The sequence below is a fragment of the Scyliorhinus canicula genome, chromosome 9, assembly GCF_902713615.1.
Source record: "Scyliorhinus canicula chromosome 9, sScyCan1.1, whole genome shotgun sequence".
Taxonomy (NCBI): domain Eukaryota; kingdom Metazoa; phylum Chordata; class Chondrichthyes; order Carcharhiniformes; family Scyliorhinidae; genus Scyliorhinus; species Scyliorhinus canicula.
Window position 1 is genome coordinate 144,091,472 of NC_052154.1, and position 22,337 is coordinate 144,113,808.

General features: G+C 49.1%; 1 protein-coding gene across 10 annotated transcripts in view; it reads left to right on the top strand.

The window, feature by feature from the left end:
• LOC119971764 (coiled-coil domain-containing protein 73-like) overlaps positions 1–22,337 on the top strand; it is a 335,430-nt gene that overhangs the window by 285,632 nt on the left and 27,461 nt on the right. For all 10 annotated transcript variants that reach the window (XM_038807840.1, XM_038807834.1, XM_038807833.1 and 7 more), the window contains one exon: positions 2,487–2,627. In XM_038807840.1, coding sequence (XP_038663768.1) covers positions 2,487–2,627 — 141 coding nt within the window. The remainder of the gene's footprint in view (positions 1–2,486; positions 2,628–22,337) is intronic.

Below are 22,337 nucleotides of genomic sequence, written 5' to 3' on the forward strand. Positions count from 1 at the left end.
ATGCCTGTACACCCTATGCCTTAGCGGGACTCCCCATCTGGGTCCCTCCCTTGTCTGATGGGCGACCGGGTCCTCAGTGTGGGGCAGGGTCTGGGGGCTTGAGCATCTGCAGACGCTGCTGGTGCTGTCACCATCTCCGGCGTCTGGCCGTATCGCCTAACAGCAGCACCACGAGGGCAACTTCTGTGTCCAGTATCCCTGCCATAACATTTAATATCTGTAAGGAATTGCGAAAGGGTGTTTGACTGACAGGTGCTGGTGACTCCCACCCCGGGACCCTCCATTACCCCATTGATTCCCCCCACCCGGAACGCCCTGCCCATGCACTCCGGCCACAGTGGGCCCCACCTGCCGGACCACAGACCCTGCACCCCGGACACCTGCTCGTAATGTCACCTGGTGAGGGCGCTGATCCCCTACCCACCCTCCATCCCATCCCCGGTGTGTTTGGATGTTGGTTGTTGTGTGTGTGATGTTGTCTCCCTCAGTGTTCAAGCAGTGTCCAGGCATTGGGTGCAAGGCAATGACTCCCACATGTTATATGGCCCACCCATCCACGGAAATCCACTTTGGTTGTGTGAAGTGCTCACTTAACCACAATGCCAATTCCCTGATAGCAAAAACCTTCAGCCACAAGGCCAGAGGACCCGGTAGTCGGTGGGGGTTATGGGTGGTCGTTGCGGCAGATATGCAGGGACAATGTTTGCCCCCAGAATGGATGCACTCAGTCCAGGGACTGGCATGGTGTTGCCGTGAGAGGTTGCTCCCCCCTCACCTTCCCCTGGCGACCTGCCCTGCGGAGGGTCCCCCACCCACAGACTAGGGTCCCCCAAACACCGCAAAGCACAGGGGGAGCAAGCCCAGAACCCCCAGGCTCTTTGCCTCTGAGCAAAGATGGCTACTCACCTCCTCGGCTCCCCATGGAAGCCCTTCTGCCAGGTTTGCGTTTTTAAAAAGGAGCACTAATAGGCGCCAGCATGACCACCTGCTGGGAGGCCGATGAATGACAGGAGGCCTTTGGATATGGGGTGGCTCTTGTTGATTGTATGGAAATAGGGCTTATGTGGTGATAATTGGTTTCTCACCTCGCGATGGCAAGATCCAGATTTCGCCTATGGGAGCAGGCCGATTGGCAAAGTATAATAACTCCTGAGGAAACTGCCATAAACATAAGTAAATTTATTTGCCTATATATAAATAACTAGGGGGGGGGGGGGCTACACCCTCCTGCTCTTTGGCTTCCTAGTTTCTGGCTACAAACAGATCTTGGAACAACCAAGTGAATAGCTCCCACATTTTAGAAGCCTTCTTCCGATTCTCGGATGGCGAATTTCATTTTCTCCTTTCGGAGAAATTCCGACACGTCAATCTGCAGCTTTGCATGCTGCTGCTGCCTGCCAGCCGCGCAGGATTCTCCAACGGGCGATTAGAGATTCTATGATAATCAAAACCATTTCCATTTCTGTAATAGCTAACATTCTCTTGTCTAGGATAATACTTCAATAACTAAAGACTGATACACAATTGAAATCTTACCAGCATCAAACATTTAACAAAAGTTGTATACAGTATTATTTGGTATTCCAAGCATGTCATAATAAGTATTTTATCATAAAATATATTGATATAATATACATAGCATTTTTTAAGGATTAGTATAGTCTAAGATAAAGAGTTTACAGAGGTTATCATCCCTATTTTGAAGATGGCATTATATATCAGCTTAGTTGATTTGTGCCAACAATAAAATATAACATTAATTATATCTTAAGAGGATAACTTCAGGCACATCAACAAAACATATTCAGTTTGAACAATTTACATTATCATTCATATATTTTGTCAAAAACACTAACATAGATGCCTCTTTCGTCACAAAAGTGTGATACACAAATTATGTCATGATATGAAAGAATTTTATATGACATGCATTCCCAACATAGAAGTAAAGTTTTATGCCTCCCCACTCTTAGTAATTTGAATCTTGGGGCTGGTTTAGTTTAGTTAGCCGGACAGCTAGTTTGCGATGCCAACTGCATGGGTTCAATTCACGTACCGGTTAAGGTTATTCATGAAGGCCTCACCTTTTCAACCTTGTCCCTCGCCTGAGGTGTGGTGATCCTCAGGTTAAGTCACCACTAGTCAACGCCCCCTCAAAGGGCAAAGCAGCCTATGTTCATCTGGGACGAGGGTGACTTTACTTAAGTTAAATTTCCATACACATGTAACATTCCCTAGCTGAGAATTCAGGCAAATTATTTGATCTCCAGATATGGAGGAATGCTTTGACTGGTGATCTGCCTTCACTTATGGCACTATGCTTAAATGTTGGTGTCAGACACACCAAACCATAGTAATGATTGAAGCGCTTTATTTCTGTGAGTACTGACTTTACATCAGGAGCAAGTTGGGAAAAAAATCAAACCTTTCATATTTGCTTGTTTCATTACATCAGTAGAGTAGAAATCTGTGATTCTTGTTTGCAGGAGGCTCGTTTAAATGAGGAAAATCAATTAATAAAATCCGAGTTTGAATCATGTAAAGAGGATCATGCAGAACGGCAAGAGATCTACAATAAACTATCTGCGCAAAATGTACAACAACAACAAAAAATACAGATATTGCAGGCAAGGTATTTTTTGATTTGACTCAAGAACCAAAATAAGAGATTGGGGCTTTTAAAGGAATAGTAGGTTTCAATATAATATATTATGTTGGCCTTTAAATATGTTATCTGGATAATTGTAACAGCTCAGAGATGTTATTATGACGTTAGCCAGATACTATAAAGACAGATGAAAGTGGTTGTGATTATTTGATTTGAAATTTGCATGTTTGTCTGCTGTAACACTATTGTAGAAGGCAAACAAGTTCTGAATTATTTACTTGGAGCATAGTAAACAAGATGTTATTAGGTAAGGACTTGTTGGTATAAATATTAGTTTGCTTTGTAATGAGAAAGTGTATTAATGATGCCAAACGTCAAAATTATTCAATTTAGCAAGTTTGGAATTGTGAACAGTGACAAAGAAAGAAAATTGGAAATAAATCACAGGCAAATGGGAGGGATAAATTCGGGCAGCACAGTAGCACAGGTGATTCGCACTGTGGCTTCACTGTGCCAGGGTCCCAGGTTCGATTTCCTGCTGGGTCACTGTCTGTGCGGAGTCTGCATGTTCTCCCTGTGTCTGCGTGAGTTTCCTCCGGGTGCTCCGGTTTCCTCCCACAGATCAAAGATGTGCAGATTAGGTGGATTGGCCATGATGAATTGCCCTTAGTGACTAAAAAAGGTTAGATGGGGTTATTGGGTTCCAGGAATAGGGTGGAAGTGAGGGCTTAAGTGGACCGGTGGAGACTTGATGGGCCGAATGGCCTCCTTCTGCACTGTATGTTCTATGTTTAAAGAAAGATCCAAATGGCATGGAATTAAGATTAGCTAATTGTTAGCTAGAAAGACCTTTCATTTGTATGGCTCTCTTTGTAATAGGGAGGCCACTTGTCGGTTTTATACTGAACTGTCCCTTGCACGGTAGCACAGTGGTTAGCACTGTTCCTTCACAACGCCAGGGTCCCAGGTTCGATTCCCAGCTTGGGTCACTGTCTGTGCAGAGTCTGCACGTTCTCTCCGCGTCTGTGGGTTTCTTCCGGGAACTACGGTTTCCTCCCACAAGTCCCAAAATACGTGCTGTTAGGTGAATTGGACATTCTGAATTCTCCCTCTGTGTACCCGAACAGGCGCCGGAATGTGGCGACTAGGGGATTTTCACAGTAACTTCATTGCAGTGTTAATTTAAGCCTACTTGTGACAATAAAGATTATTATTATTATTTTCATGTGGTCTGTTCCTCCGCACCGGACGCCTTATTGTCTGGTATTTATACTTTACAGCATCCAGCCTGTAGGGGAAAGTTTAAAAACAAAATTATTGGTCTGCCTATGCCTGTGGAAGCCCGGCCCAAGGCCTCAATAGAGGCTCTAAAAAGATCCAATAAGGCCTATCCATTGTGCATCCTTATGATATCGTCATGCTATGTCACCTGTGCCTGAATTAACATGGATGAAGGGCCACACTGATGGACACTGCTCTTGAGTAACTGTCATGAGGGGAGACACAACAGCAACCCTGGTTAAAAACGCTTCATGTCTGTCAGTGCCTTGCTCCTATTATTTTTGGGGGGGAAATATTTATTAAGACACTTATAATTTTAACAATTCTAACCACCAGGTATCAAAAAGAACAGAACAAGATAAATAACACACCCACCCAATAACAAACCTCAGCCAACATGTCTTATACAAACAGGACCTTCTTCCCCAGCCCCCCTTTCCACTGACTTTCCTAACCTTACTTAACCCCCCCATGCCTCCACCCCTGCTGACAGCTTAATTTTTCTCGAAGAAGTCGATGAATGGCTGCCACCCCGGGCAAACCCCTGCAGCGATCCCCTCAAGGCCAACTTGATTTTCTCAATTCTGAGAAACCCCGCCATGTCGTTAACCCATACCCCCGACTAGTAGGATCCGTCTCCGGGCCAGCAGGGAGGCAAAGGCCAGAACATCGGACTCTCTCACCCCCTGGGCTCCCGATTCTTCCGACAATTCAAAGATCGCCACCTCTGGACTCGGCACCACCCTCACCTTTAATCCTTGTTCCTATTATTAACTTGGATATTGCTGCCCATAAAATAGATTGGGTTACTAATCAGTCTCAACGCTTGTACACACAGTTCCTCATTAAAAGCATCACTCTAATTTTTTAACTTCTTTAGCTCCCCCAAGGTTCATTACAAGTTGGAAATGTACAAGCTCCTCAAGTTTAGATTGCTCGAAGACATAGTTTATTACGTAAGGTATTCTGATTTGTTTGAGCAAAGGGATTGGATTGATGGTTATTATTAATTTATTTTAATAAAAAAGTGCTCAAATGCATGTTTGTGAGGGAGTTGACAGAGATGTCTGGCATTCTTGAGGTACGTCACTGGCCAATTTTTATCATGACCACAAGATATTTCAACGGCTTTACAGTCAATGAAGTACTTTCTCAGTTGCAGTCAGTTCCATTAAATCCCTATCGTGCAGAAGGAGGCCATTCAGCCTATCGAGTTTACACTGACTACCGAAAGAGCAGTTACAATGCAGTGAACTTGGCAGCCAATTTGCGGCAAGGTCTGACCACAGCAATGAGATGATTGACCAGGTAATCTGTTTTAGTGATATTCAAAGAGTGATAAATACTTGGTGGATTACTAATCTATCATTCCCTCCATATTTGAATGCATCTCCATTACCCTGCTTTAATGCTGACCACAATGTTTATAAACACTCTTGCTTTGATCGACAGGTGCTCAGCACATCAAAAGCAACTAAGTGCATTCGTCTGTAAAAAGGGGTCGGGAGCTGCCTGATCCCAGGGAACAGCTGTCGCCCAGACAGATGTTGCGCTCTGGAAAAAAATGATCCCATCACTGGTGCAGAAGCAGAGCCAGAATTTACAGATGGTGTGAGCAACATTCTGGCGCTCGCAAGTACAGCAGGAGGAGTCCACTCGCGTTCAGGCACAGGAGATGGTGCTGGCAATGCATGGCACCCAGGCCAACACTGAAAGGATGGCGGCCATGGTAGAATGCCTGGGGCAAGACATCAGAGCCATGTGTCAGGAAATCCCAGGCTTGGGGCACACTGTGCTGTCCATAGCTGAGGCGCAGATAGGAGATCCCAGTTATAGGCGGACATGTCCCGGGCGCAGATGGACATTGCTGCGGTGCTCCAGGCCTTCCCCTTTCTCAAAAAGTCATGGCTGAGGATGTTGAGACCATTGGTCGGGCACTGACTGACCGTAGCCAGTCACAGAGGAACATGACTGAGGCTATGAGGGACATGGCTCACTCGCTGAGGGACCTAACCCAGTCTCAGTGCTCCATGGCTTAGGGCATCGACACCATGGTTCAGACAAGGCAGCCTTGTAGCACCAGGTGACAGGGACGCTCCCGGAGCTCACTCTGGCCTTCCCTCCATCCCATGGAGTAGCCTGGGGCTAGTGGGCACCCCATAGGAGGTAGAAGTGATGAGACCCACCTCAGCCCTTCTCAATCCCCCCCCCCCCCCTCCACCTGACACTACCAAATCACCTAGACAGCAGGCAGAACAGGGTGATTGTCATCACCTGTGACACCTGAAAGTCAGCCGTGCCCATCTAGGCCTAGACCGTCCAGAGAACAAATACTAAGGGCATCACAGGGGCGAGGACAAGACAAGCAGCAGGCTGTCTGCTCCTGATGTGCTGTCTGGGGAAACATGTAGAAGAAGCGATAGGCTGTGAAAGATAAGAATATAGACAACATTCACATTGGCATGGGCGTAGTAGAGGGTAGATAGTAATGGGGATGGACATACATGTTGTAAACAATTAACATTAAACACTTTTGCACCACCACTCAGATTGCCTCTAACCTCTGTCTCATGGGTATGAAGGAAGGGCTTGGGTGGCAGGGTGCCCATGACACATGAACATCCCACATTCTTACACCCTCACCAAGAAGTGACAAGGCATGGGAGCAAACGTGTGAGCCCACCTTGTATGACAGCATCCCCAGTAAGTGAGCCCTAATTGTTTGCCACCTCATGTATAGCTGCCCCCCCTATCAAATTATTTGGGCTCGTGAGAAGGAATGGCCAGCACACATGCAGGAATCATACAGGCGGACAATGGTATATTATATTAAAAACAGGAGTCAGACTTTGTCAAACACCAGAGCTCATCTCACAGTGAGTGATTATTATCCTCCAACCTGCAGACAAGACCTGCTGATCCTGCCAACCCAGGCAGATCACCCTATGATGCTGGTTTGACCCTCAGAGGGGCGAAGGAGAGGTGCGGCAGTGGGAAGGAGCGGAAGGCTTAGGGGAAGGGAAGGGCTGAGGGAGAGGGAAGGGTTGAGAGGTTTGGGAAGGTGGATTTTGGATGGGAAAGGTAGGTGTTGAGGTCGGGAGGATTGAATGTTGAAGTGGGAGGGGTGTGCCATCATCTGGCACAAGTGGCGCAAGGTCTCGCTGGTGAGCTGGAGCCGTCGGCTGCACATGCAGTCGGCAGCTCCTTGAAGGACAAACAGCGACGGTATTCACGTGGTCTGATGCTGCACCGCCTTCTCACCTCCTCCTCATTCTTGTGGACGACCAGCACTTCAGCCTCACCGGCTTGCCCTGTTATTCTGGGGCAGGCTCCTCTCGTGCAGAGCTGGTGCTCGTGCTATCGTGCATCTGTGATAGCAGCAGTGGCCAGCCAGATAGCTAGCATTACTTTTTTAAAAAAATGTTTTTATTGGTTTTCACATTATAATGTTACACATCCCAATTCGTACTTTTATGTTTACAGAGTTCATCACTGCACATATTGTTGAGCCAAGCAACCAAAGAGAAATGAATATCTACAAGTGTGCAATAGGTCAACGAAAAAACTAGAGAAACACTGTCTCCCACCTCCCCCGTGGCTGTGGGGTCATTATGCCTTCATTGGGCTCCCAATGTTGGCCCTAGTATGTATTGCCCAGTGTGCTGATGTTGCCTCTGTTATTCCTGCTTGTCCTCGGACCAGCCTCTGCAGCTGTGCCGCCTGTGTCCTATAGTCTTTTTAAAGGGGTTTTGCCCCTCCCTTCTCCCTCCCTCCCCTTTCCCTTTCTGTTTCATGGCTCGTCTGCAGACCCGCCCGCTCTACTGGTTGTTGGTTACGCACTGGTCTTGGAACAAGTTGGTGAACGGTTTCCATGTCCTGTGGAAGCCCTCTTCCGTCCCACGGATGGTAAATTCTATCTTCTCCAGTTGGAGGAATTCCAAGGTCGGACAGCCAGTCTGCAGCTTTGGGTGGTGTTCTGATCACCAGCCGAGCAGGATTCTTTGGTGGGCAATTAGGGAGGCAAAGGCTAGAGCTTTGGCCCCTCTCCCCATAAAGAGTTCTGGCTGATCTGAAACCCCGAAGACTCTCACTTTTCGGCATGTCTCCACCCTCACCCCACAACCTTGGACATTGCCTCAAAGAAGGTTTACTAGAATCCAACAAATCTGGGCCAAGCCCAGAACGTGAGGGTTCGGATCGTCGGGCCTCCCTGGCACCACTCGCATTTATCTTTCACCTCCGAGAAGAACCTATTAATTCGGGTTCTGGTTAGGTGCGCTCTCTGCACCACCTTTACCTGCATTAGGCTCAGCCCTGCACAAGTGGAAGTTGTCCGAGTCTCCTTCCTCCCCCCCCCCACTTGCTTCTATGCCTAGTTCTTCCTTCCATTTTTCTCTTGTCGTGTCAAGGGGGGGGGGGGGGGTAGCGTACCACCTCCAACAGTTGTCCGTACAGCTCCACATAGTTCCTTTTCCCTAAGTTGCCCACGTCCAACAGTTCCTCAACTAGTGAGTGACTTGGCTTCCGGAGGAATTTTTGGATCTGTATAGGGCTGGTTTAGCTCACCAGGCTAAATCGCTGGCTTTTAAAGCAGGCCAGCCAGTTCGATTCCCGTACCACCCTCCCCGGACAGGCGCCGGAATGTGGCGACTAGGGGCTTTTCACAGTAACTTCATTGAAGCCTACTCGTGACAATAGGCGATTTTCATTTCATTTTCATATACCTTAATTTGTTCCCTTTGGGTAGTTGGAACCTCTCCGTGAGTTCCTCCAGAGTGCTTGTCTGTGTATGTCATTAACTGTCAGTATCCCCTTGTGCTGTCTCCACCTTTTGAAGGTGGCACCCACTGTTGCTGGCGCAAACTTGTGGTTGATACAGATGGGGGCCATGGTGAACATTTTGGTCAGGCCGAAGTGCTGCCTCATTTGATACCACTTTCGAAGCGTGGTTACCGGCAGTGGGCTTCTTGAGTGTCTGGAGGAACTGTTGCACGTTTTACTATGGGCGTAAAACGCGTTTATTGGAGTGTATTAACACGCCTCCGAGTTCGACGTGTGCTTAACACTGCTAGGCTCTGTTCTATGTAATTATTTAGCTCTGGAGTCGCCAGCTGCCGTATAGGCAACGTCACAAGTATTCCAAGGTCAAATTCAAAGTAATAAAGACGATACACCGATTAGTCAAGTTCAAACGATCAATATTTATTATACAGTTAATAATAAATACTCATGCACACACTAAGAGACTAAGCTACAACTAAACATAAGCAAACAGAATACTTATCTAACAGGAACAGGCAAGGTCAGAGAACGAGGCCTTCGTCCTGGTTTTGTCTGCAGCCTTCAGCAAGCGTTCTGGCACTTGGGAGTCTAGCGGGCTTGGATCGCGTAGCGAGCGTTGAACTTACGGTTTCGGCGGCTGGTGCTCAACGGCTGGAGTCAGGATACCAGGTGTCAGTCGGGGCCGGAGCACAGGTTTAACAGACCGGACAACACGAGGTCCCTATCTTTTATAGGGGTTCCGTTGTCCTTCCCTCTTCCCGGGCGGGCTCTACCTATTGGATCAATTTCTTATCGATACTGGATTAATTCCCCAATGCGAGGGGGTCTCCGTGATGGAGGGGGCGTTTCTTATGTCCTTTTGTTTGGAGGTTTCTGGTGCCTCGATGTCTGGGTCTTGATTGGAATGTGTCCATTCAGAACCAAATGTATCTATTGTGTGGGTGTTCAAGTCTGATGGCCTCATTAGCATGCAAAGCGTTTTGCCATTTGCACCTAGCTAAGGTCTTTTCACCTGAGCCCAAACTGGTTCCTGCTGCTGCAGAATGCAAACTGCTCTTTGCAGACTGCTGTTCTGGCTGAACTGTCTGTTTCCCAGCAGCCTTCCATTTTAGTTTGGCTCAGTGTCCATTTTGCGTGGCCAGCATGGCTACATTCCCTCCTTGTGATCCTCACAATCATACTATTGTGAAGGATCACCTGTGTACTTTGCCTCCTTGTGTTCTGACCTCTTGCCAGTTCCTGTTCTACTCTGTTCTAAACTATGGGAAGAAGAGAAAAAAAAATTTAACTAACATCTCTACTTGGCCCTATGTCAAAAAGGGACATGCATTACTACAATTGGGAACCTCTACCTATCACTATTAACCTTAACCTTAACTTAAACATTTAATCACTCTAAAATCTTAACCATTCACACCACAACATCACACTTCCCAACTCGGCAGTCGAGTATGGAACAATATAATACATGGCTGAATTTTATTTACAGAGTGTTGTAATCAGTGAGGGGTTGAGGGGTTTGGTGGAATCCGAAGATGGGGGATTGCACTCTATAGATGGGTGAGGTGCTGGAACGAGAGGCTCTCCTCTTCCATTTCCTCAACCTGAGGGTCTGCACTAGGATGGTGAGGATCGCGATCACCAACAGTGATTCGATTATGTAGGACATGGAGTACCACGTCATGAATTTAGTACACCAGGTCTGAACCTCGCTGATCAGAGCTGAGCACTGGGGGTTTGTTGTACTAACATTTACGGTGGGGGTTGTGGGGGAAACGTGTCTTGTTTCCACACATATACATATGACATTGAACAGTAATAAGTGGGCTTCCATCATCTTTTGTTGTTCTTCTTCTTTCTCTTCCTTCTTCCTCCGGTATTGACAATCCTGGCTTCGACCTCTGTCTCGTCCTTTGAAACCTTTGGGATCAAGCACAGTATCTGTCAATACACAGTTTAAGACCTTTACTTGTTAGTGCATCTGTCTTTCAAATCCCAATTGACCCTTTAAAATGACTGGCTAAGTCACACCCTGTGACTCCCCTCATTTTTTTTTTCAAAAAGCGAATTTAAAGACCAGCATACACCTAACAATCCTTCCTTCTGCGAGCCGTCTCGCAGGCTTTGCTGATTTACCATCCGAATGTTCCCGGATGTAAATAGCATGTGGGATGGCGGCCGAAGGGCTACCTAACCTAAAATGAAAACAAACTTGGAAACAAACATCCGAATGAGTTGCGTATGGGCCGCTACGGGTACGAGTTGGATGGGATCCCCGGGTAGGGCGTGCTGTGCCATACCCGAGCTTGGCTGACCAAGGGTTGGTTCTCCGACAGGGCGGGTCCTCAGTGCCGTTTGTCCACTGCCTGAGTAACCTAGAAAGAAACGGGTACGAATGTGTTTACCATGACTTGCAGCCTCTATTTCGCCGAATAGAGGGGCACCTAAAAAAAAAACCAAGGGAGCCAAGATGCTCCAACTGAGGACATCACTGAAGTTCTCAGAGATATCTGCAGATAAACTATTTGGCGTGTGGCCTTACAACTTTGGAAAGGATCTCCAATCAAACCGAAGTTCTCAAAAGTTTCGGCAGACAAGCTAACGTGTATGTGAGGTGGTCACAATCTTTTCAGCTGAAAAGAAGATGTCCATCCTCCAACTGAAACATTTACATTCCTGAAAACAAACAAACATAAAACGAAGACAAACATACGTGCAGGTTCCATCAGAAAGGACATCGTTTCCCTCAAACGATTCCTATCTTACATCATCTGGACACCTCACTTTGATTCTGCCTCTGTGAACAGGGTCACAAAGGGGTTGCCGTGTCGGGAGTCAGACACCGTGTCGTCCTGCTCTCCCGGATCCCACACCCTTGTGTGGATCAGGCATGCTATTTTGGAGTTGTGTGACCGGGGGTCACTTTCATCATTGCGGACAAGTCTGTAGGAATTGTCCCTGTGCCATTGTGTGGTGTCGAGTGTGTTGTCGGGGTAGTCGGGGTCGGGTGGTGGTTCTGGATATTTGAGGTAGGTGACTTCCATGGGGTCACTGGAGTCGGGGTCGTAGTTGGTGCAGTGTGGGCTGTATGGCTGTGTGGTGTCGCTGTCTTCAGAGTCAGTGTCAGTCCTGCTGTCTCTGCTGTGGCAGCTTGTGGGCGTGTCGGGGCGTGGTCTGTAGTGGTCTGTGGGCGGAGTCGTGGGCGAGTCCGTGGATGAACTGGTCTGTGAGGGGGATGGTGGAAAGGTGTCTCTGGTGGGCGGGGTGAAGTGTTCTGCTGCATCCAGCAGGACATGGTGAGCATGGTTGGCCTGTGTTCCATATGCCTTTAACTGGTTTATATGGAACCACGCGGTCTTCCCATTAGGATATTTGATCCTGTAAACGGAGGGGCTAATTTTGTCCGAAATTGAGTAGGGACCGGAATATTTTGGAGCCAAAAAACTGCTGGGGTTATAAACAGATAACATTACCTGTTGCCCAACCTGGAATTCTGTGGTGTGTACGGTCTTATTGAAACAGGCAGTACGTTGCTGTCGGCGTTTCCCTAGCTGGACTGCGGCTGCGATCTGTGCAGACCTCACAGTCTCAACTAGTTCTTTAACTGCCTTTTCATGTGTGAGGGCCGTCACTTCGGGGCTTGTCATGTCCAGTCCTAAAAGGAATTCTGTACCTTTCATAGGGCGTCCGGTCATGAGTGTGTGTGGTGTGTATCCTGTCGATGTGGAGACAGTGTTCCTTATGAACATAAGTGCAAATGGGAGCACTGAATCCCATGTGGAATTGTTCTGTTGAACCAATTTCCTAAGGGTAGTTTTTAGGGTCCGATTCATGCGCTCCACAATCCCGCTGGACTGTGGATGATACGCAATATGGAAGTTCTGTTTGATTCCGAATATTGTCAGGACGTTCCTCATGACCCGTCCTGTAAAGTGAGATCCCTGGTCCGAATCGATACTTCGGGGTAAACCCCATCTCGTGAAGATGTGGTGGGTCAGGATCTTTGCAGCTGTCTTTGCTGTATTTGTTCGTGAGGGAAATGCCTCTACCCATTTGGTAAAGGTATCTATCACCACCAGAACGTATTTATAGCCATTCCGACAAGGGGGCAATGGACCTATAAAGTCGATCTGGAGGTTCGTCCAAGGGCCGTTAACTGGGCGAGTATGCCGAAGTTGTGCCTTCTTAGAATACCTCTCCGGGTTATTCTGAGCACAAATCAGGCAATTCTCAATGTAGTGCGTTACATCAGTCCTGAGATTAGGCCACCAACAGAGTTGCCTGAGGTGCCTCGTTGTTGCATCAATTCCCTGATGCCCGTGTCCGTCATGGAACAAGGCAATCATCTGATTCCTGTCCTGCTGTGGGACCACATAAAGTTGGTCCTTAATGATCACACCCTCATGTGTGGTCAGTGCGTGTTTAAAGTGCTCGTACGCAGGCACAAAGTTTCCCTTGAAAACCTCCCTGAGGTCTCCGTCCTGTTTTTGTGCTGCCACGAGATCTTTAATATCAGTCTGTGAGACTTGGACTGCGCTCACAGGGGCGCTAGCTGGTGCGCTAGCTGGGGGGGTCCATAAGTGTCCTCTCCTGGAACCTGCCTTAGCCAATGCGTCGGCCTTTACATTCCCAGGGGGTGATGACCTATGGTGGCTGCGAACTTTTATAATGCCGAAGGTCCTGTCCTTCGCTTTCTCTAGGATATGCTGGAGTAAGGGGGCTGATGGAAGGGGTTTTCCGTCTGCGGAGACAAAACCTCGTGTCCTCCACAGGGGCAGAAAATCGGTTAAACTGTTACAGACATATAAGCTGTCTGAATATATGTCTGCTGGGCTGGGGAAAGAATCGGGGTGGTCCACTATGTACGCTATGGCTGCTAGCTCTGCTGCCTGCGCGCCTAAGTGACCTGGTAACTTAAGAGCTATCTCTTCGAGAGCGCGCCCCTGCGCGTCCTCTACATAGATGCCGCATCCTGTGATACGCTCACCATTTAAAACTGTGGAGGAACCGTCTACATAAATCCTCAAGGGTCCACACGTGTCTGTGGGCTGGGGGCTTTGTTTTGGGTTCCCTATCTTCCTGGGGGGTGTTTTTGCTAAAAAGGGTCCTGTGTTATGCAGGGGAGCTACAATTTCACAGTCATGGGGCTGTCCGGGGTATTGGAGGTTGTCTGCTAAGTATGTGTGTGTGCGTGTCCGTTTTACTGTAATGTCCCGTCCTTGTAAAAGTAGGGTCCACCTAGCTGCCCTAATCTGGCTAACTGAACCGTCCTTCAGTCGACCGTCTAGTAGTAGCTGTGTGGGTGTATGTTCGGTTAGAATGGTGATGGGGTTTAGTCCGGTGATGTATGAGAAATACTGCACTGCCCAGAAGACAGCAAGGAGGTGCCTCTCACAGGCTGAAAATCCTTGTTCTACCGGGTCTAACAGTCGGGAGGCATAAGCCACTGGTCTTAGCTGCTCGTGCCGTTCCTGAAGCAACACGGCCGAGAGGGTCAGATCGGTGCTCGCTACCTCTATTGCGTACGGTGAAAGTTGGTCGGGGACTAGCAGCGCGGGTGCTGCACTAAGGGCTCGTTTCAACTCTTCCACAGCGCCTGTATGCTGCGGAAGCCATTCCCAGGGGGCTCCTTTCTTAAGGAGGTCTGAAAGTGGGGCGGCTTTTGTCGCGAATCCGTCGATGTGGTTCCGACAATAGCCAACCAGTCCTAAAAACGACCGGAGGGCTGAAACATTCTGGGGAAGGGGCAATTTGACGATCGAATCAATTCTTTTGAATTCGATCTCGCGTTTGCCGTGCGTGATGACTGATCCCAAATACATCACTTTACTTTCCAATATTTGGGCCTTTTTCGGGTTAACTTTACAGCCAATTTCAGTTAAGAGTTCTAGGAGTTCGGCCAGAAGCGAAATGTGCTCTGCCTTTGTGTCTGTCTGCAGTAGTAGGTCGTCTACATACTGTACCAGACATTCGGGTCGGGAAAATTTCTCTAATCCACTTGCCAGCTGTCGGTGGAAAATGGAGGGTGAATTGTGGAATCCTTGTGGGAGGCATGTCCACGTGTACTGCTGCGTTTTAAAAGTGAATGCGAATTTGTATTGGCACGCTTTTGCCAATGGTATTGACCAGAATCCATTACTGATGTCCAATACCGTGAAGTACTTGGCGTTGAGACCCTGCTTGAGCATGGTCTCGGGACTAGTAGCTACCGTTGGGGCTACTGCGGGGGTTACTTTGTTGAGTTCCCGATAATCGATGGTCAGACGCCATGATCCATCGGGCTTCCTCACTGGCCAAATAGGGGCATTGTTGGTGGAGGCTACCGTTCTCAGTACACCTTGGTCCAACAAGCTGCCTATAACCTTTTCTATTTCCACCTCTGCCTCGAGGGGAAATCTATATTGCTTTTGCGGTCGGGGGTCCTGTCCGGTAACATGAACTTGTCCAGTCATTCTGCCACAGTCATGACGGTGACTTGCAAATGCTGTCCTGTGTTTGTTTAGTAGGGCCTTAATTTGTCTGTCGGTGTGGAGTGTAGTCAGGTCGAATGAGTACTCTCCCACTGCGCTAATCCGATTAGCGTAGTCTCCTACTGTGAGGGTGGCTGGGGCTCTGTCCGATCTAGCCATTCGCCAGACACACTGGTTCACTGGGTCGAACGACAAGCTGTGAGCGTTCATAAAATCTATCCCCAGGATGTGCTCTGCTGTCCGGGGAAGATTTACTAAAACTACGGGGTGTCTTGTGCTAATGTTCCCTAGCTGGATCGCTACGGGTGCTGTGATATGTCCCTGCTGCGAGTGTCCGGTGAACCCGCTAAGTGTGATGGTGGAGGTGGTCGGCCACGTGTCTGCGTGTGCCGTGGTTGTGGAGTTAATGGTGGTGCGGGATCCTCCTGTGTCCCACAATAACTCTATGGGCTTCCCTTTGACTTTTGCCGTGACTACGGGCCTCCCTGATGAGTCCCATAGTGTGTCACAGACCCAAGTGGGGGAGCCCGAACACCGTCAGTTCGTCTCGTCCACATCGGTGGGTCCTGACTGTACTGCTACATTGTGGATGGGTTTTGCCTTGTTGCGGTTCAGAGTGCCTGTCTGCTGGCCTCTCTGAGATCGCTGGGGTGCATTACACTCTTTTGCCCAATGCCCTAACTGTCCACAGTTATAGCATTCCTGTCCTTTCTGTTGAGGGCTGCTCTTGCCTTCATTTACCCATGCGGGCTTCTGGTGCTCTCTGACTGCTTGGATATCTGCAGCAGCCTGAGCCTCTTCTGGGGATCTAACCTTTCCTTTTGCCTGAAGCGATTGCTCCCAAGCGCGGGACAATCTTTTGAGGACCCATTTTTCGTTATGGGCCTCTTCTGAGGGGTCGTAATTATTGCAAGCGCTCTGTCCTGCTTCTGTTGCATGTGAGATAATTGTGCGCGTCCACTTAACCATGTTTTCGCGGGTTAAATGCGCTCTATCTAACTGTCCGAAAACTGCGCTGAAATGAATCCACAGCCTTCCTGCGAATGCTGTGGGGTGTTCGGATCTCTTCTGCCTGCACTTATTCAATCCTTCTACGGGGTCACCTCTATTGTACCCGATGGCATCTAAAATGGCAGTGTGCATCTCCTCTAGGCTGCCTCCTGCCACGTTCTGTGGGTCGGGGAGGGCTGCCACTACACTCTGGTCTAAGCTCAACACGGTGAGCTTAACCTGCTCTCTCTCATCCAGGCCGTACATGGTAGCCTGCTGCTTTACTTTAGCGAAGAACTGGTGGGGGTCTGCGGTGGGGAGGAACGGAGTGATCTTTTCACAAGCGTCCCTTAGCTGGGTTACTGTTAAAGGGGTGGTGTAAGTTATGTCTGGGGCGCCTTCTGATTCGGCTTTCCTCTGTGTGGTTACGGGATTCATGGGTGCGGTTATGATCTGAGCTGTGGGGGGTTGGGGTGCCTGTCGTTTCTGCTGAGCTGCGGGCGCACATGTTCCCTGAACATAACGCTGCGCTGTCTCGCTTAATTCCTGCCAATCTGGGGCGTTTTCCCCCATCTAACTGAGCTCCAAAGGTGCTTTGGAAGCCATTCTGCACCGAAAGCAGAGATTGCAGTTCCGCAATCTGTTTCCTGCATTTCGCGTGGTCAACTGTGCTTTGTCTTTGTTCGGGTCGTTGCAGCGTGGAGTGCTCTCAAAGCTGCTTTGAGATCGGAGCATTGCCTCTGCAATGCCTCCACCTGCTTTTCCGATTCCTGTCTTATCAGAACGGCACGTTGCACGTCCTGATAGGCTTTCTCATACTGGGTCTGGGAACTGTTCAGATGAGCTAGACAAGACTGGTGAGCCCTCTTGGCATCATCCACCTCTCTACCCTTCTCTGCCAACTTCCCTTTTAATTCCAGGTTTTCTTTCTCGATGTCCCTGACATCGACCTTACTCATTCGGTTCCTTTCCTCTAAATCTGTCCGGAGCGTCCTGATGACCTCCTCTGCGCCTCGCAACTGTGCCAAGCAGGACACAATCGCCATCGGCTTGCGTGCTTTACCCAAACTCTTTTTGTGTATTTGAGAGAGGTTCTCCCACCAAGTATGACCTATACTTCCGGGACCTGTCTCCTCATTTGCACAAAACTCTTTCCAAAGGGGCCATCCCTTTCCCTGCAGATATTTGCGGAGTTCCAGCTCCCACGTGGGACACTGGCCTACCCTGCTACTGCTGCTGGTCGCTGCGACCACAAACTTTGCTGGATCCATCAGGCGTTCCATTGCCTGCATGGCCATTTCCTCTGACTCTCTTTTTATAATTTGGAACAGGGGGTTGCTGGGGTGGTGTTTCGTGAAAAGGGTACGGCTTACGCTATTTTCCGATTACAAAACTACCGAAAGTTTGTCGCAACAAAAAGCTTTCAGTTTTACCTTACAGCCCTGTTAGTACGCATGCACTAAAACACACTTCCGAATTTCGCTTATTATTTTGAACACCTTGAATACTTGTGATCTCTTTCTTTCTCTGCAATTTGGAGTTCTAATTCAAATTTCAGGGTCCTGGACACTGTGGTGTTTCCACTTACAACAGGGTCCCGGCGGATGTCGCCACTAAATGTTGCACGTTTTACTATGGGCGTAAAACGCGTTTATTGGAGTGTATTAACACGCCTCCGAGTTCGACGTGTGCTTAACACTGCTAGGCTCTGTTCTATGTAATTATTTAGCTCTGGAGTCGCCAGCTGCCGTATAGGCAACGTCACAAGTATTCCAAGGTCAAATTCAAAGTAATAAAGACGATACACCGATTAGTCAAGTTCAAACGATCAATATTTATTATACAGTTAATAATAAATACTCATGCACACACTAAGAGACTAAGCTACAACTAAACATAAGCAAACAGAATACTTATCTAACAGGAACAGGCAAGGTCAGAGAACGAGGCCTTCGTCCTGGTTTTGTCTGCAGCCTTCAGCAAGCGTTCTGGCACTTGGGAGTCTAGCGGGCTTGGATCGCGTAGCGAGCGTTGAACTTACGGTTTCGGCGGCTGGTGCTCAACGGCTGGAGTCAGGATACCAGGTGTCAGTCGGGGCCGGAGCACAGGTTTAACAGACCGGACAACACGAGGTCCCTATCTTTTATAGGGTTCCGTTGTCCTTCCCTCTTCCCGGGCGGGCTCTACCTATTGGATCAATTTCTTATCGATACTGGATTAATTCCCCAATGCGAGGGGGTCTCCGTGATGGAGGGGGCGTTTCTTATGTCCTTTTGTTTGGAGGTTTCTGGTGCCTCGATGTCTGGGTCTTGATTGGAATGTGTCCATTCAGAACCAAATGTATCTATTGTGTGGGTGTTCAAGTCTGATGGCCTCATTAGCATGCAAAGCGTTTTGCCATTTGCACCTAGCTAAGGTCTTTTCACCTGAGCCCAAACTGGTTCCTGCTGCTGCAGAATGCAAACTGCTCTTTGCAGACTGCTGTTCTGGCTGAACTGTCTGTTTCCCAGCAGCCTTCCATTTTAGTTTGGCTCAGTGTCCATTTTGCGTGGCCAGCATGGCTACAGAACTCTCCTCCATCCTCACCCATTCCACTCCTGGTTCCTTCACCTGGCCCCTTACTCTTTCTGCCGTGGCCGGCCAATGGTAGAATTGTAGGTTCGGGAGGGCCAGGCCTCCCATGCTTCTTTTCCTTTGTCAGACCCTTTTCTTGAATCCTCGGGTTCTCCCACCGCCCCCCCCCCCCCCCCCCCCCCCCCCAACCCGGCCCTCCCAAAACAAACACACACAAACGTCATGATTAGTTTACCGTGTTGAAAAAGGCCTTGGGGATGTAAATCGGTAAGGATCTGAGCAGGAAAAGAATCCTAGGCAGTACATTCATTCTGATCGTCTGCACTTTTCCTTGTCAGCGAGCGTGGGAGTGTGTCCTACCTTTGCAGGTTCTCCTTTACTTCCTCCACAAGACTTGTCAGGTTCCATTTATGGATCTGTGCCTGGATCTGTGTCCAGTCGTGCCCCAGGTAGCGGAATTGGTTTTGGACTTGTTAGAACGGTGATCCCTCCAGCTCTGTCCCTCTCTCTTGCGGGTTACTGGGAAGTTTCGCTGAAGTTGCGTTTGTAGCCTGAGAAAGCTCCAAATTTCTTTAAGAGCTTAATGATCCCTTCCGTACTTGCTTGGGGTCCGCGATGCAGAGGAGCAGGTCATCTGCATAGAGTGAGACTCTATACTGTCTGTCCATTCCTCTGCAAACATCTCCAGCCTTTTGCCGTTCTGAAGGCGATCATCAGTGGCTCAATTGCCAGGGTGAGTAGCAGCGAGGACAGCGGGCATCCTTGCCTCGTGCCTCTGTGCAGCTGGAAGTATTTGAAAAATGAAAATCGCATATTGTCACGAGTAGGCTTCAATGAAGTTACTGTGAAAAGCCCCTAGTTGCCACATTCCGGCGCCTGTCCAGGGAGGCTGGTACGGGAATTGAACCGTGCTGCTGGCCTGCTTGGTCTGCTTTAAAAGACAGCGATTTAGCCTGGTGAGCTAAACCAGCCCCTGGTGAGCTAAACCAGCCCCTCTGGTGCTGGTGGTGTTAGTCCATACGCTCACCATGGGGGTGCTGTGCAGTAGCTTCATCCAGGCAGTGAACCCTGATCCAAGCCCAAACTGTCCCAGTACCTCTTTGAGGTTCTTCCACTGGGTTGAAGGCCTTTTCTGTGTCCACGGAGATGATCACTCCTGGCGTTTTCTCCCTGGATGTGGTCACTATCACGTTCAGCAGGTACTTGGTGTTTGATGTTAGCTGCCTTGCCTTGACAAAACCTGTCTGGTCCACCGCGACCACCTCTGGTACGCAGCTGTCCAGGCGCCTAGCCAGGGTTTTTGCCAAGATTTTGCCAACATTCAGCAACGAGATGGGTCTGTAGGATCTGCATTCAGTTGGGTCTTTCTTTGTCTTTCTTGGGTGTTGTGATATTGAGGCTTGCACCAGTGTTGGTGGCAGGGACCCCTTACCAGCGAGTCTGGCGCAGATTGTGTGTAGAAGTCCTCCAGGGATCCATCTGGCCCCGGCGCCTTCCCGCGTACATTGAGTTGATACTCTCCATGGCTTCCCCCAGGCCTAATGATGCTTCCAGGCCCCACCTCCTTTTTTCCCACACAACTGGCATGTCCAGTCCGTCGAGGAACTGCTTCATCCCCATGTCCCCTTCAGGGGGCTCTGAAGTGTACAGCCCCTGGTAGAAGGCCTTGAATGCCTTGTAGACCTTTTCCAGTTTGGCTACCAGCCTGCCGTTGTCTCTAACCTGTGCTATTTACTTTGTGGCTGCCTGCTTTCTCAGCTGGTGAACTAGCAGGCAACTAGCTTTGTCTCTGTGTTCATTGAGGTTCCCTGTGTGTGGCGGAGTTGGTGCACTGCTTTCCTCGTGAAGAGCAGGTTGTGGTGATCCACCACTGTGTAATTGTGTGTGTGCCTGTATTAGGGGATATACAGCAGTACCTGTACTACAGGTTCGTCGGTAGCCCCTGCCGGCTAGCTCCACCCACAGGGAGCCGTATAAATATGTATGAGTTCTCCTGAGCTGCCATTCTACCAGCTGCAGTCGGAGGATAAACATCTAACTATAATAAAGCCTCTCTTGTACTGATTCGAGTCTTTAAGTGCAATTGATAGGGCATCACAGGTCAAAGTCCATTTGTAGTTTTTTCCTTTGCGCCAGAAGCTCTACAGTCGGGGCTGCGAGTACCGCCGGTCCATATCGAGTATGGAGTCGACCAGTTGTTATCTAGCCATCAACTCTTTCCTGTCTCTGTATGCGATAATCTCTCCTCTAATCACAGCCATCAGCGCCTTCCAGAACATGGAGGGTGAGACCACCCCTGTCTGATTATTGACAATGTATCGTCAATGGCCTGTATATCGTTTTGCAAGAAACCTTATCGGCAAGGAGGGCCGTAGCCAACCTCCATGGGGGAAGGGGGGGCTGGGCCCGGCCCATCTCCAACCTCACATCTGTGTATTGTGGAGCGTGGTCAGAGATTACAATCGCGGTGTATTCTGCTCCTACTACTCCTGGAAGCTCCAATTTTCCTACTACAAAGCAGTCGACCCTGGTGTAGACCCTGTGTACCTGGGAGAAGGAGAGTTCCTTGTCACCTGGGTGTGTGAACCTCCATGAGTCCGCTGCCCTCATCTGTTCCCGAGTTGGAGTTTTATCTGTTAGTTTGTGAGTCCTGTACACCGATGTTCTTAACACTTTTTTTCCGGGGACCCATTTTTATGAACCGGCTGACCTTCGGGACCGATTCTGGCCGACCTTCGCGAACCATGCCACTCAAACTTCATGACCCACCATTTTAACTTACCTTTAATGCAACAGGTGAGCCTGTTTGGTCCTCATAAACTTACTTCGTCATTCAATGTTACATTTCTGGGTTGTTCATCAGAGGTCCTGGAGCTCACACTAACACTGCTTTGTTCTGCCTTGGGCTCTCCTGAGAAGCTCTCTCCAGCAATTTCAGTTGTGAGATCCTGACCTGTTTGTGATTCTTGTTCTCTCTTCCTTAGTCCAAAACGATCCACCTTCACTTCTTCATGCAGTCCTGTTGCTTGCTTGTTGGCAGCTACAAAACGGAGTAATTCGTGCCCAGAGTACGTGACATCAGTGTACCTGGTGTGTGACCTGATCTGCTGCTGCTTCTGGCGGGAAGACAAATCGATTTTTTTAAAAACCTGCTCCTGAGACAGCACGCTGACATACTGAGGAGGTGGTCTGCCCCGCTGGGCCCGGGCCTGTGCACTGCTGCATCTGGCTGAGGGAACACGCTTGCATGTGAAAGCTCACCATGAGGCTAGGCCCCTGCGCTCCAGGGTTTGCCTTTGTCGAGGGGCCACCCAAAAATGGCCACCAACTATGTGTACGTAATTTCGGCGAGCCCCTGAACTCCGGGGTTTCCCTTTGTTTGGGGATGCACCCAGTGGCTGTTTGCTGTACCTTTTGCTCCCTGTTGCCATGTACGATCTGTTGCAGCCAAGCCAGAGCCCTTTCCCACCTTGTCCCTTTGTTCTCCGCTGAGTCTGCTTCCCTCCCCCTTCCCTGTCCCCACTAGTGTTCCCACCCCATTTACTCCCTTGACACCCCCCATTAGCAGGCGAGACTAGGACGCGGGGGCACAGCCTTAGAATAAAAGGGAGTCACTTTAGAACAGAGATGAG